The sequence below is a fragment of the Lipophrys pholis genome, assembly GCF_963383615.2.
Source record: "Lipophrys pholis genome assembly, chromosome: 22".
NCBI lineage: Eukaryota > Metazoa > Chordata > Actinopteri > Blenniiformes > Blenniidae > Lipophrys > Lipophrys pholis.
Genome location: NC_137644.1, coordinates 10,595,481 through 10,613,168, shown reverse-complemented (window position 1 = coordinate 10,613,168; position 17,688 = coordinate 10,595,481). Strand labels below are relative to the sequence as shown.

Genomic DNA, 17,688 nt, shown 5'->3' with positions numbered 1-17,688 from the left:
ATATATATATAAGCGATTGATAATATAAGTAATTAAATATATGTAGAAAAAAATTGAAAATGTATAAATAACCATACATACATACATACATACTATATCTTATTAACATGCCTGAAAAGTTTCATGTTTAAGTGGGAGGAAGGAGGAAGATGCTCTATTATTTGAATATCAACTGTTAAAGAACAAAATGGATGTCAGAAAAAGCTTCACCAATACTGTTGAGAAAAACCTCCTCTGGGGTCTTTGAGCTTATTTATCTTTTTAATTCCTCGGTATCACGGCACATTATGTGAAGCGAAAGTGAAATAAAGTCGCTCTCTCATTAACGACCTCATCGTTGCTCATCTGTTTTTCCTTTTTTTGTTCTACTTCCTTGATAATAAGCCGGTGTTAGTTCAGGTCCGGTGCTTCAACACATTTTTGTTTAGGCACTCACAGATAAGAAGTGCGGCACATATCGTCATCCTCATCTTCATCATCAGCCGGTCCAGAGCAAACAGTAAGGGAAGCGCGTCAGCTGTCGTTAACCATTAACAACACCCGGTCAGATATTATTTTAGATCCCAGCCACAGATCTTGTGACATTCCTGAGTTAGGCACTGGAACTGCGTGTGCGTTTTTAGTAAATTTAAGTTCTGTCCGCCGCACAGAGGCGATGAAGACAGGAAAGTCCTGGCTCGCAGGAAACCACAGGGAGTGATTTTTACGTACGACTTCACTCGTACATCATGAGGTGAAACATTCCTAACATATATCCCGAAGACAAAAGCCTGGATCAGGTCCAGCCGAGCAACAAACCTAATAAGGCCATTATGAGATCGACTGCTGAGGAAGGGGAATCCAAAAACAACAAACACGGTTTCAGTGGAGGTGCGTTTGATTGGGTTTGATTTTGCTGCTTGGTGATTGGCTGGATTCAGGCGGAGTGACTCACCTACGTTGGCAACTTGGTTTCCTGAGCAGACCAAAGCGGGTTCCACTATTCAGGAGTGGAACGTCGATCTGAATGCAGCCAAGTTATGTGGAGCGTGCTGTGCTGCGTTTCCGCCCAATTAAAAGAGTCTTATCAGCTCTTATCAGTCCCATAGATCTTCTACTGCTTTCTGATCACCCTCCACATCCCGGTTGCTTTCAGAGTCGAGAAGCACGAGTTGTAACAGGCTCCCTAGTGATGAAACTCAGTGTGAACTCTGAAAACGTGGAAAATACCAAGTTAACAGTTCCCACTGTGGGTTGCCCGCAGTGTTATCTGTAGTTTTGAGTGTTTCCATCGTTGTTCTTGATCATTTCACTGGCTTGTACTTGCAGCTCGCGGCTGCAGTGTCGTCTTTGAGTATGAAGTTCTGGTGTTTTTGCCAATGACATACTGCGGAGGGATTGAACCCCGATCCTGTACGATACGTTTCTGATGCGTCTTTGCTTCAGCACGTCTAAATGTAATGATTATGTCGCCACCAAGCTTCTACGGCCCCGACCACGCAATAAGGTTTCAAGTGAAAATGCATCGTTTTCAGTTTCAGAAACTTTTTGTTCCATAAATATGAAGATAATGTAGTTGGCATGCCAGGCCACTAGTGGGTGCTGTTGGCTGTCTTTGTAATGAAACCACACACGCTATAAACATTAACAATGGCAAGCACACAGACATTTGTACGGACAAATGACTAAGTTGGATAACCGAGCTGACTTTACTTAATACTTTGAACAATTCATTTCAATCGGACTTCATCCATGTTGTTCTTCAGAGTCCCATGTTGGAGGCCGTGTGCCAATTTACTGCCACAAGTGGGACGAGATGAAGCCAAAGGCTCCAGACCATTGTGTGTGTCTCGCAGCCCGTCACCGTGAGTTGAAGGAAAAGAAACAAAAATAAGAGGATGTCACCGAAGTAGGCCGGTTTACTGTAAGCGTTTCCAGTTATGGAGAAAGCCCAGTTCTCCTGGGGGAGCCGACAACAGCGTTGTGTACTGGAGGTCTCTGAGATCTGTGTGGTTCGGCCTGACAAAAGCAAACAAGAGCGGCGACTCAGAGGAAATACCCCTCATCCGACGGACAAACCGCCAAAGAGACACAGGAAGAGTCGAGGCTTGAAGCGATAGCACCGCCGGGAGCGAGGGAGAGCGTCCAGCACTGACTCACTCGGCCCTGTCACGCCGCCCACATGCTGGTTGAGTTAAGTGGGACAGACGGACGACGGCCGCTCTGCGGCGCGAGGAGAACGAGTCAGATTGGAGTAATTAATAGACGCTTCCTCGTTGAACACAACGTCGATTGTAGTCGTCAGGATGTGCCGATGGTTTGTGATCTAACAGTTTGGCTGCGGCTCGCTCTCCGGCCGGATGGATAAGAAACACCTGGAGGCTCGCTGCAGATCCACCGCACGGAGCGATCAATTTGTTTTTCAATGGAGAACGGTTGAAGATCCAAACACGACATGACCTGATCCAGTTATGCTCGTATATTATTTCCGAAGGAGCTACGGAGCAAATTGTTCACTTTCCAATCAACTTCAGTGACTTTGATTCTCATTTTAACACATTCGGGCCCCGTTTCCTCACTTTCTCATTTCTGAAAAGATTTTAGGTTTTTACAGCAGCGTTTTGAAAACTATGCCCGTTTAGACGGAAACCGCAGAAACATTGTAGTTTACATGTTGGGCCACTAGTGGGTGCTGTTATTAGTTTTTTGTATTGAAACCACACACACACACACACACACACACACACACACACACACACACACACACACACACACACACACACGCACAGAACAAAACGCTATAAAGAAAGTTGCGTTCTCCCCCGTTTCCATGGAGACGGAGTCTGAATTGACTCGTTAATGAGCAGCGGTGTTTTAGTGTTTTCACATCCACCAGATGCAACTCGCCTTTAAAAGTTCATTAGTTTTACTCAGAACAACTCTACGCTGGACAAAAAAAAATGCATCTTTATTTGAAATGTGATGATCTTGTCCACACCGTGCCTCGGGACTCTTCAGGAGGTTCCGTGACCACAACATGTCGACCAACCCGGACTTGTTCCGAGAAATTAAAATCCTGGAAATACGTGTTTGTATGAGTGTAATGACAAATTTCCCTCAGAAAGGTATCTACAACCTTTTTTAAACCTAATCTTGTCTACACCTTTTGATTTCGACAAATCACAGTGACGAGAATGATCCTCAATGTCGCGGTACGTCGCGGAAATCCGATCAGGACAGAAGGACTGGAACAAGCTGGAATTTGGTGCGACGTGACGCAGTTGTTCCTTTTATCTGGGCAGCGAACAGTCGGCCGTGAGTTGCACACCGAGAACCGTCTGGATAAGAAGAGGTTACGGATTCCCGGATTCCCTTGGCCTTTCAGCCCGTCCGCTGCGCTGAACTTTTCCGCAGCTGCCCGCCTGGTTTTCCCGCACGTCGGTCAGCCGACGTGCAGTTAAGACATCAGAGGAGGAAACGCAAACACGGCCCTGACCCCTGATCCCACTCACAACGGGACCGCCCCCCGCAATAAAATATGATGAACGGTCAGTAACTTCCGACTCAGGCGGACCAGAAGCGACCGCAGCGCTGCCTTCGCTCAGACGCAGGGTCCCCCGCTGAACGCCACCCAACATATTTGGTGCGCGTGCGGTCAGGAAACCCCACAAAATGACTATGTTGTATTACGGCCTGAGACAATGAGACACCAGGCCTGACCATAAGCACGGGCATATGACAGCATGGAAACGGCGCTGAAGGATTCCTGTAGGTTGAGCGAATGCCTAACTTGGGCTTAATGCTGAGCGCAGTGAAAAAGAAAAAAAAGGTCTGTTTAGTTTAGATTGATGGCGCTTTCTCCCCAAAAGGGTTGTAAAACTAGGTCATCCATGTTGTATTTCAATCTTAGAGCGATTTATTGTAATAAACTTCAGAATGATGACATTTTATTTTCACTGACAAATGGAAAACATGAAAAAATCCTTTTTTTTTTTTATCAAGTTCTTGCAGCTTTTGAGGAACGATTGGTCGCATATTTCAACTGACACACACACACACACACACACACACACACACACACACACACACACACACACACACACACACACGGCCGCGTTTCAAGAACAAACATTCAGGTGTGTGCGAGGCAGAGAGGTTAATGAACGTTTTCCCGAGTATAAATACTTTCATGTATTCATTGAGGAAATAAGATTTTTTTTAATAACTTTAAAAGGCCTGATCTACTAATGCTTTTCCACAGATCTTGCAAAACATTTCTCTTGTTTACTATTTCATTTTTTTATTTCTTTATAATTTTTTTATACATGTTTAAGGCCTAGTTTTATGACGGCGTTTACAAATGAAAATATAAAACTTTTGTTACATTTTCAGCGTCTGTTCACATCACATCACAACACTGAACAGTTTTTGAAAACGTCTTCCCAAGTGGAACTTTTGGAAAATGCAATAATCAAAAAAAATTAAATAAAACTAAAAAAAACCCGGAAAAACAGTAACTAAATTGGTGATGGTAAAATCACTAAAAACAGTCCAAAACAGTAAATATTGCTAATATAGCGGTTCTAAACTCTCCACAGCGGCTATAAACAACTTAAATGGCTAAATTGATGAGTTTTTTTTAAATAGTTAATCGGAAACTTGCCTACAAAAGCAAAGTAAAAATTTCTAAACTGTCTAAATTGTAGCTATGAAATGTCTTGAAGTAAACATCAGTTTTTAGTATGTAATGAAAACTTTATTTATTTTTTTTCATTTAATAAACTTGTTTTGTGGCTCAAGACAAATTTTTTGGTAGAAAATGGTGAAAACGGCTGGTTTGGTCATAAAAGTTGTAGTGATGAATGTCCGTTAATGTTTATAGTAGACATGTAAATAGATAATGACGGCTATTTTCAGATTATTCAGCGTTGAGCTATATTTACAAACTTGCGTGAGAAAAAGACGTGTACATGTTGAGAGCATTTTCTCTAAATATGCGCCTTTCTCCTGAAGGCAGCACGTCGTGGTTGTCGGCTCCGAGCCGTAAACATCTGTTCAGAAAACTGTCAACGAAAGAAAACAAAGAAAAGAAAAGATTTCCCAGAAACCTGAGCAGCAGTGGGAAGGTGTGTGTGGGAGGACGTTGAAAAGAGAAATTAAATTTACAGCGGACGGCTGAGTGAGTCATCAGGAGGTCAGAGGTCGGCGGGGCTCACAGGATGCTGACGTGACGCCCGGAGAGGGTGGAGAGACTCCGGCAAGGGGGTAAATTTAGAAACGACATCACGTTGTCAGGACGCCCCCGCAGGCCTTTTGTCCCCGACTTGTCTAAGTTTACTCTATGCTTCATCCCGAAACCATTTGAAACTCTCCGGGCTCTCCCCGTAATGTTTAACAGGAAGCCGATGCGGCGGGTGAGTTACTGCTTCAGGAATGACGGGGCATGGTGTCACTTCATAGACTCAAAGGAAGGTACAAAATAATGAGAAATGATTGTTTAGCGTTAAACATTTCACAAAAACCAGATGAGTCCTCAGAGGCTGGTAAATTACCGCTCAGTTGATGCGATACGTGAAGCCACGTTCAAGCTCTTTAAGGTTATGATAATACATAGATCAACCAGCTTGACGCACAACCCAAAGAAAAATGGGCCTTTTGTGGCGTGGCTCTTATCTGTCTGGACTGCAACAATTTGCAGCTACTTTGACCAAAACTGCCACTAATTCACATGTTTTGTGACTTTTCTCTGGTCAAAATGTGCCTCACTTGTGTGTTGATGTCACATGACTCTCACTCGAGGCTCACATGGCACTCACCAAATAGAATACATTCATTTCTGGGAATTCATTAATACGGAAATTACAGGGTCCCTCTCCAGTCCAGCAATCGTTTTGTCATCACAGGTCGAGAAAAACCGATCTCGTAGCAATTCCAAATGAATCCTCAAACGGTAAAAAAACATCCCATTCCCATATAAAGTGGGTGGGAGAGGCACCTCATGGATCACAGCACATCGGCACTGCTCAGTGTTTCACAAGGCGATGTTGTTAGCCGACAAGCTCTTTAGCACTGATATGAGCAGGTTGCAGGAAGCTGGAGACGATCATGCTCACAGGACAAAGAGCAAGACGACCTGGACATGCCGTCAGTCCGTCGCAGGACAAACACCCACTCGAATACTCGCACTCAGTCACAGATTAACCTCCTTGGATTGTGGGAGGAAGCCGGAGCACTAACTTTCATTATTGTATGTCACTTAAAATCTAATAACTCCATGTGGTAGGGAATGATTTACAAAGATCCTGTACAAAGTGTAATGACATAAATGACAAACGCTAAAAACAAGGGAGTTTTTTCCTGTAGGGCCACTAGTGGGTGCTGTTTGCCTTGTGTTGCTTCATTGCTTTGGCCCATTTAGTATCTTTATGGAGCGCCACATCTCTCGAGGAAGTTATCAAACATATCGGGGCGTTACAGCAAGTACATTTGTTGGGAAAATATGAGGGCTACACTATAGAAAATTTTTAATAAATTTCCCAAATAAAAGTAGTGGGGAGCCACCTGAGGAAATGTCGCTTAACAATGACAGCAGCATCTCAGTTAAAGCCTGGACTGATCTGAACCTCCTTATAAACAAGTTAAAACCCGCAGCCACTGTCGACGAGGCAAATGTTTTCAGACATTGTTACTCACGCTGCGTGTTACAGATGAAGCTTTTCATCGGACAGGCTCATCGTGTTCAGGGACCGCAGTACAAACTGTCTCCCCGTGAAACATTTTCTTGTAAATTAACGCCCATACGTGATGCACTATCTGCACAGGAAAAGAGATTTTCCATATGTTTCCTTCTTATTTGTTTTGAGACATGATAAGCGGTTGTTGGGAGTTTTCCCTATTAAAGCTCGTCACCCGTACGGCGGCCGGTGATGAACCTTCCCCCGGTGCGGCCGCGGGGTGTGTGGGCGCCGCTGCCCGGAGCGCACCGCGATTCGCTGTACAAACCACAGCAGGAGGCAAGTCATCCCACACTTACTTTTTATGGCTGGAATCCCCCCCATTTACAACCAGGCGAGAGAGACTACACAAACATTTGTGCACAGCATGGAAACATGGTCGCGTTACGGGATTATTTATCTCGCTGTTAAGAAATTCTTAATGGCGTTTTGAGACCTTACAATAACAGTGTCTTTGTGGAACTCGCAGCACATCTCTGGCCTTTATCTAAGATCGAAAACACTCTCCCCTCTGGTGTGTTTGTTCCTTTTGGCTCTCTAGGAATTTAAAATAATCCGGTTATGGAACAGATGCATGAAAGGTCATATGAATATTACCGTAATAACTGGTGTATACAGATTGGTTTGGTTTGTTCTGTCTAAAACCTTTAAGTGGATTATTCAGATAGTGTCTGTTGGATCACATGGAGGCTTTTCCTGGTTTGAAGCTTGACTTACCGTATTGTTTTGAATATAAGATACGTGAACGGAAAAAAAACCCATAACCAGAGCTGTTATTCAGCTGAAGGCACAGAAAGTCTCCGAAGAGCATCAGCATCCCTGATTTTGAGTTTATAGTCAGATATGCTGTCGGAGAAGATTCTTGTAACAGGCCGTCTCGATGGGGAAGAACAAAAGTGGAACTCGAACCACACTGGGACGCTGCTGACTTTTCACTATTATGTCATCAGTCTGTGGAAAAACACCCAGACCCGCCGAATCTGAGGTCTTGTCGATAAAAAGCAACTCTACAATTGTTTTGACATGCCCATATATGGGCAGTAAATCTGTGATAGTGAGGTCCAGTGAATGAAGAGTTGGTCTCTTTCAGCTATATATATATATATATATTTATAAAAAGAGTTAATTTCCGCCACCAATATTCAGTCTGCAAACCTTTTTTTTCCCCTCAAATATGAGCCTTGTAAAAGGGGAGGTCCATCTTCGGTAAAGTCAGAATGTTATGGTTCGGGTTAGTGTTCTAGAATGAAGATCAAAATCAGCTTCAGGTAAATTTCTCTTCGCCTTTCTGTTTGATTTATTGTTAATTGGTGAAGATTACTGCAGTGGTTGAGAGTCTGAAATTTTCCTGCGGCTGGTATATCAATGGAGACCAGCTTTGCTACATCCAGCTGTTCCTAGACACCCCCCCCCTTCCCCAGTACCGTGTTTTAATTGGAACCAGTAGCAGTGCTGACACTGGAGGCCGGGCCCTGGTATGTGCTCTGCAGACGCCTGCAGCCTTTCCTTCCTCTGCTGTCAGACAATATTGTTGACTCCTGCTACCTGATGCATCCTCTCATTTACGGCACTTTGTCAGAAACACACACCAGGAAGAAACATGCTTTCAAATGTCTCTTCTTGTTACGTCTGAGTGAACTCTGTGGATGTAGAAATCCAGCTGTTGTGTCTGCTTTTGTTCATCTACTTGATTTCTGCAGTATTTGAAGCGAGGTCTTATTCAGTCCAATAATCCTCTGTTACACGGAGCTTGAGTGGTTTTATACATCTTTATCCGAGTCCTGGGTTCCAATGAAACGGAGAGTGATTACGGTTTATTGAGAGAAGAGACTGAACTGCTCTGATCGTGCCGGGAAAAGCCACAGATGAACAACTTTACATTGAGAGGTTGTACATTAGTGGCGTTCCAGTTTTATAGGTGGTGCTGGAAAAGAAATATACTCAAAGTGGAGAAGAAGACCGGAAGCATGCAAAAAGCTCATATTGGAGAAATCCAACGTATCGCCTCGTTAAACCAAATATTATCAGCAGCTTCTGCAGCACGATCTGGAGCTTGTAGTCCGCCATTGTTGTTGAGTGACACGAAGCGGCGTTGTGGTGTGGCTACGGCCAGAGACTCAGGGGCCACTTGGGAGGAAAATCGAGTGAAAACGGTGATATTGCAATGTATTTGGCTAGAAGTAGCCAAACATTATTTTATCTGAGATTAGGAAAAACTCTTCTAGCTCCACTTCTCAATCGGTCCAAACAAACGACCCTCGTCAGCATTATCGCCGCAGGAACAGGAAATCATTTGTTTGATTGGTCCATTGGTGAAGACGATCTGGTATGAGCAATGTTGTTTGCACACATAATACTCTTCGCGCTCTGGCGAGCTGCACGTTTCCTGTTGTGGAGTGAAAACGCAGTGCGAATGGAGTTAAAGTGCCACTCTCTCCGCTCCGTCAAAGCCAGACACTAAACATCTGCTTTATATCCCCGAGTGTTACAATGAAGCTGCATGTTTAGTGCGTCCAGCTTCCTTTGTTTAATGTGTTTTCAGTGGAAACAGGATAGTGGGGCAGGACAGAGTGTGGAAAGGAATTAGAGACCGCTTGGATGTTTCTTTGGTGGGGGGGGGAGTCATGTGGGTGGGGAAAGGTAGAAGCAGCCAAGCGACTTTAATGGATGGCAACAACTGCCAGCGGTGTGTCGAGGTGACGTTTGACTCCTGTGAGCGTGTACAGATACAGGTAGGGGAAAATCCGGAGTCTAAAGAAATCCATTTGACGTCACCGTCAGTATTTTTCGCCCGTTTGCGCACATCCTCATCGGTCACATTGCTCGCAGGTGCGGCTTCGGATCTGATTGTTTTTGCCAATATTGCTGAGCTGAAAGGCTCGACTGAATGATTCCATTCACGTCATGCATCACGGAACGATGACTCCGAAGCTGAGAACAGCCACCTCATTTCTGCTCAGTCTTTTCCGAGATGTAATAGTGCCGAAACCTCTGGAAAATGGCAAAGCAGCATCACTCTTAGACAGGGTGGAATGTGGCACGGCATTGATGGCTTTTGCAGGATTGGCTCTCCGAGGCCCGTCTGTCCTTTTTTTCTTCTGAAGCAGGAATGTGGGTTAGTGAATTGATTATTGCTAATAGAGCCTGTCCGGGTCGCCATTACAGAGTGACCGCAGAGGAGCTGGACTTCAGCAGCTCTGCTTGGGTGCAGTCTGGACATGTACTTAGTGAAACTTTCAAACAAATCCGTGTTTATTTGAAATGAATAGACTGGACTCGAGTAGCTCCTGTGCTCACCATCTAGAATACTAACGGCCTGTAGGATCGATGAGATCACAAACAAGACGTTACCAATATTTCCATTCTGTAAAGTCAACCAGCTCATGTGTGAGTGTGACATATAACCCAAAATCACAAGTGCTTCAATAGTTACAAAGTTAATATAGTTTATTAGAAAGCAGATGCGTGTGTGCTCACCCTAACCCATACGAACGTCCATGTGTTCACCATTGTTAATGTTTATAGCGTATTGTTCTCTGCGCTTGTTGGTGGTTTCTTTATAAAAAAAACTAAAACGGCACCACCTACTGGTCCAACATGGTAATGTGAAGCTTTTCTGAAACGAAAACGTAACAACGATGTGTTTTCACTTAAAACGTTTCGTGGTACATCCACTCAAATCCTTTTTCTATACCACAGTCGAGTAATGTGATGGTGTTAATGTTAATGTATGTAATTTTACTATAGTCTATAATGTCACTACACAACTAACTCATTCCTGAAAATCCCTGCATTATCTGTGGGGGGGGTGTAAAGCCATTCTATTTCCTCCTTCCCCAAACACAAAACGAAATGTGATGACAAAGCAGGTGGTTTGAGCACCACAAGACACCACCAACCATCTCTGTCGCTTTTCCGTCAGCACCTCGGTGTTGTTAAGGGGAGCATCCGCCCTGGAAACTTCCATCCCCGGGACGAGCTTGTGTTTTCCAGACAGCTGCCTCCCTTGTGGAAACACACTAGAACAGACTCCTAATCGGAGCCACATGAGCTTAAATTCCACAACAATAATTACCGCGCTTCAAGAGACGGCGTTTAATGTACACACTGCAACACAATGGACATCTGCTGTAGTTTCTGGCGGATGTTGACCCGAGTGGGTTTCCATGACAACTGTTTTTAGGGTCTGCTAATAGGGGGGTTTATTCAGGAACTACCGTGTGTGTCATGCTGATGTCACTTTTAGTTTGGGGACATGTGTAAAACTCGTGTTTGAAGGTTTACAGCCGGACGAACTCAGCCTGCCGGGGTTTGTCCGTCTTAGATACAAATTAAGACAACAACATCTTCTGGGGACGTTTTTCATGTGAGAACTTTGTAAGAGCGCAAAGGACCGTGAGGTCTAATCTAAACCAGATAAGCGCCTGACTTTGACTGATAGTGGACTGTTTATTCCAGCTCAAAGGAATACTTTGATATTTTGGAAAATATGTTGATCAGATGAGGAGATTGATTTGCTTTGGCTCGTCCACATCAGTATTTTGATGGAATTTCTTGTGAATGCACAATATGGGATCTATCTTGTGGCAGCAGGGAGTGAATTTGAATTTGGTAAATCTGAATCTGAATGGTCTACTTTGAAATAGAATCGGTTGGTTTGAATGTGTATCACAACAAAATCTACACTCTCTCTCATTCAATTGAAAAATCCAGCTCCCGAATTCATTCTCACTTTTCAGTTTCACTTCTCTCCGTTCAAATTCACTTTTTCGAATCAATGTTTTGTGCGACACATCCGGGACCTGGTGTCAAACAAAACTAGTCGAACGCAGATGGGAAGAAGTTGATAATACGACGGCAATGCATTTTACATTCTTTCCCTGGCGTAAACACCCCAGATACAAGTATGTATTGGAAATACGACGTGCCCGACGGCCTGCTGCCCGGCTGGCATACCGGGATCCCAAAAATGATGTATTTTCATTCGAAACGTTGTCGCGTTAACGGGGCCTTAAATAGAACGAAGTGTGAAACCTGCAGACGCGTCCCGTTTTACACCTTCACACCTCCTCACGATAAAGCTCTACGCTTGTGTCATCGTCACAGTTTATAAGACGTCTTGCTATTTATTTTTTTTCAGTGTAATAAATGTGCTTTAGAAATGGCCACCTGTGTGTTTATCACAGCTCCAGAGTGAAAGGTTACGTTCCAGAATTCATTTGATACTTCAGATTCACCTACAACGCCTCCGTCAGGTGTTTGGATTCAGTCAGTATCTTTGTTGGGACGGGCGTGTTTCACATCACTGGTCTCTGGAGGCTTGTTTAATCCGTGGGCGGGGTTTGATGTGGGCAGGCCGTCTTTGGTCCCACTGCGGTCTGACTCTTGAAAAGGATTCTGGGTCGGGGGTCCCCCATGCTCTCGCCGTCTGCCTAAACCATCACGCTTCATGTCCTCTCCTTGATGTGGCAGGTTTGAGTGGCCATAATAAAAATTAAGAGATCATAAATGTAGGATGGATGCACCATGTGCTTCGCTTCCCCAACGCGCGAACCCCCAGAGAGAAGTTTAGCTCCCGCCGCTCCCGACTGACGCTGGGCTGCGTGCGTGTGAAGCCCAAAGTAATATTTAACAGAACCCATTATGATTCTGAAGTGTCAATTGGAAAGTAAAGAAGGTTTTGTGGTGTCATATAGGGGGAGGGGGGATCTCGAATGAAAGGGATTTTCTCGAGTGTTTCATGAGTCGTGTGGAAAGATTGTAAAGGTCATGATCACCATGACAAAGCAAATTCTTCAACGTCTCGGAAACACACAGCACATATTTTCGTGACCTAATGTTTGAGTTTTATTATGTAATTGTAATCATGGCCAGAAATCCTCCGTCATCAGATCAGTGTGAAGGCAACAGGAGACTTGGTCCATAGTGTTACAGCTTCACAAAATCACATTTCTCTCAACTGACTGATAAATAAAGACTTTTATTCTGATGAACTTTCCAATACTTACAACACAAAGTCAGCATATCTGTAGAAAACCCGCACAGGGAGAAGGTGTAAACTCACAAAGATGCTTAGACCCTGAGCCAAACCCTGGTCTATACTTGCCGCCACACAACCATGCAAATCAGGCGTTTAACCACCGGCCAGTCATTCTAGGTGTGAATGCAAGACTGGATGTATTAAAAATGCCGGATGACTATTAATGTTTTACTGCAAATTCACTGCTTGCTTGAGACGAACATCAACAAAGTAGAAACTCTCGTAGTCTGTTGTTTAGGAGAGATGCTTTGGATTGTGTATATTTGAGTTTAAAGAGCTTCAGCATGTTGAAACCCTCTAAAGTGCTTCCAGTGGGCGCTGCTCCCCAGACACAGTTGGCCGTTCTAACAGACTGGAATGTCACGTTGAGGTGTTTTGTCCTTCGGCAAGCGTGATTCACCTCGTCCATTGAGGAGCGGGCGCGCACGTGCAGTCGGCAGCAGGGGTGGTTTTGGTGTTCGGGTTTCCCTGAAGCATTTCCATCATGTGCCAGATCTGATCATCTGGTGCATTTTACTGTAAACGCAGGGAGCCCGTGTGTTTCGAAAAGGGAAACGTAAGACTGGTGGAATCGCCCGCTATGTAATTAGCTTTTTTAGCATGTGAGTTTTTAACATCTTGACCACACTGGATGCCTTTTACAGATTTCTGCTGGGAACAAAAGACCGAGTGCTGCACAAGCAACCGAGATGAAACAGAAAACTGACGTTTCAAACCAGAATTTCCACATCTAAGACCTTAAAGTCGCTAATGGTATTTCTTTTAAGGCGCGGAAACTTGTTCTGTAAAACAATCTCATGAGAGAATATAAATCACTACAGGATAGAAAATATTTCCATAAACTAGTCTCCTGCATGTCTGATGGAAAAGCACTGATGCTCTATTTTCATAGCGACGATATCCATGTTTGACATCATTCTTAATCTGAATATACCCACTGTCGTTCCTACTAAAGTAGTTCTAGTTAGTTGACATGGTCGCTGGATTAGCTAGAAAATAGTTTGGGTTGTTCGCGTCTCTGGCTCACGCTCCATCAGGGGATAAACAGAGGACCAGATGTGGTCGTCTCATCTCCACCAGTGTGCCGTCATTGCCACGCTGATGGGAATGACGGGAAGGACAGAGAGACCCAGACAGAGTGGGTGGCTGCAGCCCCCTTCCACCCAAAACACTTGTGTGCAGCACACAAACGCACACACATGCACGCCGCGCGCCTGCCAGCCTCTTCTCAGATATGTGTCGAACCTCTGACCGTTCGTCATGTGACGCACACCGCTGCCCGTAGAATTCTAATACAGCTAGAAACTTGGTTACTGAGTAGAGTTACAATAATTTACAAGTTACTGCGGACAAAATGGAATTAGAACTAGTCTTTGCATTTCTGTTTCAGAAAAGTTTCGCCTTTACATGGCAATGTTCTGAAAATGATTTCTCTTTACATGGAAGTTTCAGATACGCTGGAAATGTAGAAATGATGTAGCAAGCACGCCAGGCCACAAGTTGGCACGGTTTTGTTTTTTTGTTTTTTTGGAGCAGCATTTTCAAAAATGTGAGTTTTCCCCCGGTTTCCATGGAGACTGAATCAGAGAGTTTGAAATAGTTCCACCTTGGAGACAATTTTCAAAAAGTTGAGTTTTCAGTTGCTTCATGTAAACGGGGCCTGAGTCACTCATGAAATTGTTGGAAATTTGAGAACTGATAACAAAAAGTACCAAGAAATGGACGATACTGTGGATACCAGCTGATGTTGCTCAAAGTTTGACGTGTTTTTTTATTTATTTTTTGTTACTGCAACTTGAAAACTCAACATAAGAAGTGAGATACTTCTGTAGTTGCCAATGCTACACGTAATATTGCTGCTGCAGTCGACGCAGACTAATCAGGAAAGAAGTTGGATGGATTGACAGGGATCGCAATGAACTGCTGTGTCTGGAGACGAGACCATAAATGCTGTAGTTTTATTCAAAATAAATCAAAACCATTTGCTCATTGCCGTAATTCAGTCGATGTCCTCCAACAGTTCAGATGCTATCCGTAGTGTGGATGTTCCTCCCGTCATGTAATCACTTGTAATGTGAAGCAAATTGGAAATGTGTTCCAAAGAGGGCTTTTTGGACTCGCCCTCACCTCCGTCTTCATGTTTTCTGGCACTCGGAAAAGTGATAATGGACACAATTAGAGTACACTTTGTCTTGGCAGCGTGTCGGCCAGCCCTGAACTGTCAGGAGCTGTCAGCGAAAGCGGCGCTCACGCCCTCGAGCGGCTCCGTGTCGGTCCGATGCCGCGCTCAGAACGAGAAGGATGTGTAGTCCTGCCCCGACTGCCGGGGAGGGTTTGGATGGAATGATAGCAGCGCTCCTAAGATGTTTGATCCCGTCTTTCCATGCGTGATTTGGCCCTCTGCCTCTGGCCTTGCAACTTGTTGGATTACAGTGTTTATTTTCTTATCAGCTTCACCTGGCAGTGCCCACGGACGTCTCCTGTGGAGACACTTGTTTTGCCGCCGCAAGTCCCAGGAGAATAAGGACAGGGAGTCTTGACGCTCTGGAGGCCGCCATTCTTCATCTACACACACCTGAACGGTTCACTACGGCCGTGGCGCGCATGCGCAGAAGCAGCGTTTCAGAAAAGTTGCGTTTCCTTCCATGATGACATGGAGCGCAGGAGGCAGTCGGTCTCAGAAGTAAACGGCACTCAAACTTTTATCTGCAGCAAAACTAATGAAATGAGTTTTAAACGATTTATATGATGGGATATGCAGAGAGAATAACATTAAGCTGAAAGGTCTGTCGATTTATTATTCAGCTTGTTTAACAGTAACAAAGTAATTATTAAAGTGACGAATTGCTTTTGAAAATAGGTAGTCAGTAAAGTAATTGGATTACTTTCTTGGAGAAGTAATCAATAACTAATTACTATTTCCATAGTCCACTATTGATCGGGGCCAACGTGTGTGCTTATAAAGTCTTTTGGATCCTTTTCGCTCTATTCGGATCTCATTTAGTTTGAACAGTTTATTATATGAATAAAGACTGAAACCTCATTTGGACATTTGGTGAGATTTTCTCTTTAGTATCCGTGTCGGATCAGTAATTGACTATCGATTGGGAAATGAGTACCGTCGTTCTTCGTGCCCGGTAGTGCTCGCTTTTTCACACAAGGGTGAGGAACGTGCTTTTGAAAGTGGAAAAGTCCCTCTTTAGCACGCCTCCGCCGAACGACCGTATCAGTGAGTTTATCAGGCGTGAACCACGGGGCAGTTTCATCCTCTCGACTCCCACAGACGATGAGAAACGGCTCGTTTGCGGTCTGTCTGCTCGGTCCAGACCTGTTCCTATAAGCCGGGCCTCTTCCACCCAGCTTTCCCAGAACCTCTCTCTTTTGTGTAATAAACATAATTCTTCCGACTCCTCCTCACACTTGGGCGGCTGTGAGTTTTAGTGGGATGGCATGAGAGTGGGTTCTTTACAAGGCTACGGTCCTGGACACTTGGTGTACACATCCGAATGGGCTGCGGAGGAAATGCTCGTCTGATTCTTGGTTGTGTCTGAGTGTGGCCTTCACCACATGTCTGTACTGTATATTTAGAGTTGCCAGCAGATTTCTGAAGGTCCCTGTGTGAGCGAGTCTTTCCAGGCCTGTTCAATCTCTTAACTTATTCTAACTTTTTTTTAATTTTTTTATTTCATCACAGATATTTGGTAAGCAGCTGTAAGAAATGTCAAAGTCGTCTTTTGTAATGACAAACATACCCTGATAAACCTCCTGCCCTTTTAAAACACACAGGAAGCCTCCAGTGTGAGCTGATAAAGAGCTGCTTCCCTCGGGGGGGGAGAGGGGGGGGGGTAACATTTGACTTAAATTTAGCAGAAAGCCTGAAGCTGTAAAGATTTGATTATGTCACCAGTGTTTACAGCTTGTGTTCGGCGTCTCTCTATCTTCTGTACTACACGAGGGCAGGATACACCCTGGACAGGTCGGCTGTCCTTCAGAGTAAACCAAACACACTTCATTCTGTGGTTTAATTTCAAGTCACCAGTTGGACCGAAATCCATGTTTTTGGGAAATTCGGATTCACTAATTGGTCTCGAGCTTCATTCACATCACAACGTTTCATGTTGTTATTGTCCATCCATTTGTAAATGTGCAGAAAATCTATTTGCGGCGGCCGTCGTGCTCATGTGCAGTAGCAGTAGCAGTGTTTCTGAGACGTTCCGTTTCCATGGAGGGAAGGAGTCAGGGTGTTTTTAAAAAAAACTTACGTTCTCCTCATTTCCGGAGTTGTTACATTTTCAAAAAGTTTCATTTTCTCCCATTTCCAAAGGGACAGAGTTGCTGTGTTTTCAAAAAGTTGCACTTTGTATCCCACATATTTGAGTTGTTACCTCCTCATCCCAACTCATTCTACATTAAGCAGACTTTTAAATCATTGAGTCGAAGCTGATTTACTGAGCGGGTCTCTTTCAGTCAAATCTCTTCTTGTCGCACCGCATTACCTTTGTAACGGTTTCATTTTGTCTCTCTGTCTGCAGGTGAACACCCCTTCCTACCCGGTGGTGGTCAAAATGGGACACGCTCATGCTGGCATGGGAAAGGTGAGATGCTCAAAACACACAAACGTGGACATAACGATCAGTTTAATCCATGCAAGTACTGATCATTTGAAATGATTTGAATCCATATTTCACCTCCACTTCTTGGAGTAACACCAGTCGGTGATTTAAAAAAGAAATATCGCGTCTATGATCGGCTGCATTGTGTGTAATGCGTCCTCGTATTTACTCTGCGTGTGCATATCTGATTGGGACAAAGGCTCGATAAAATCCCCTCCACCGGCATCTTACTGAGGAAGTTTTCTTTCACAACAGTCTGGGTGACGAGTTCAAAGCATCTCTCAGTGACTTGTAGTCTGACTTACGCCTCTGCTGTTACATC

The 17,688-nt window shown here is 44.2% G+C and overlaps 1 protein-coding gene across 1 annotated transcript in view; it reads left to right on the top strand.

Moving 5' to 3' along the window:
- syn3 (synapsin III) overlaps positions 1 to 17,688 on the top strand; it is a 91,992-nt gene that overhangs the window by 60,806 nt on the left and 13,498 nt on the right. Inside the window, exon 7 of the mRNA XM_080491806.1 lies at positions 17,286 to 17,348. Coding sequence (XP_080347932.1) covers positions 17,286 to 17,348 — 63 coding nt within the window. The remainder of the gene's footprint in view (positions 1 to 17,285; positions 17,349 to 17,688) is intronic.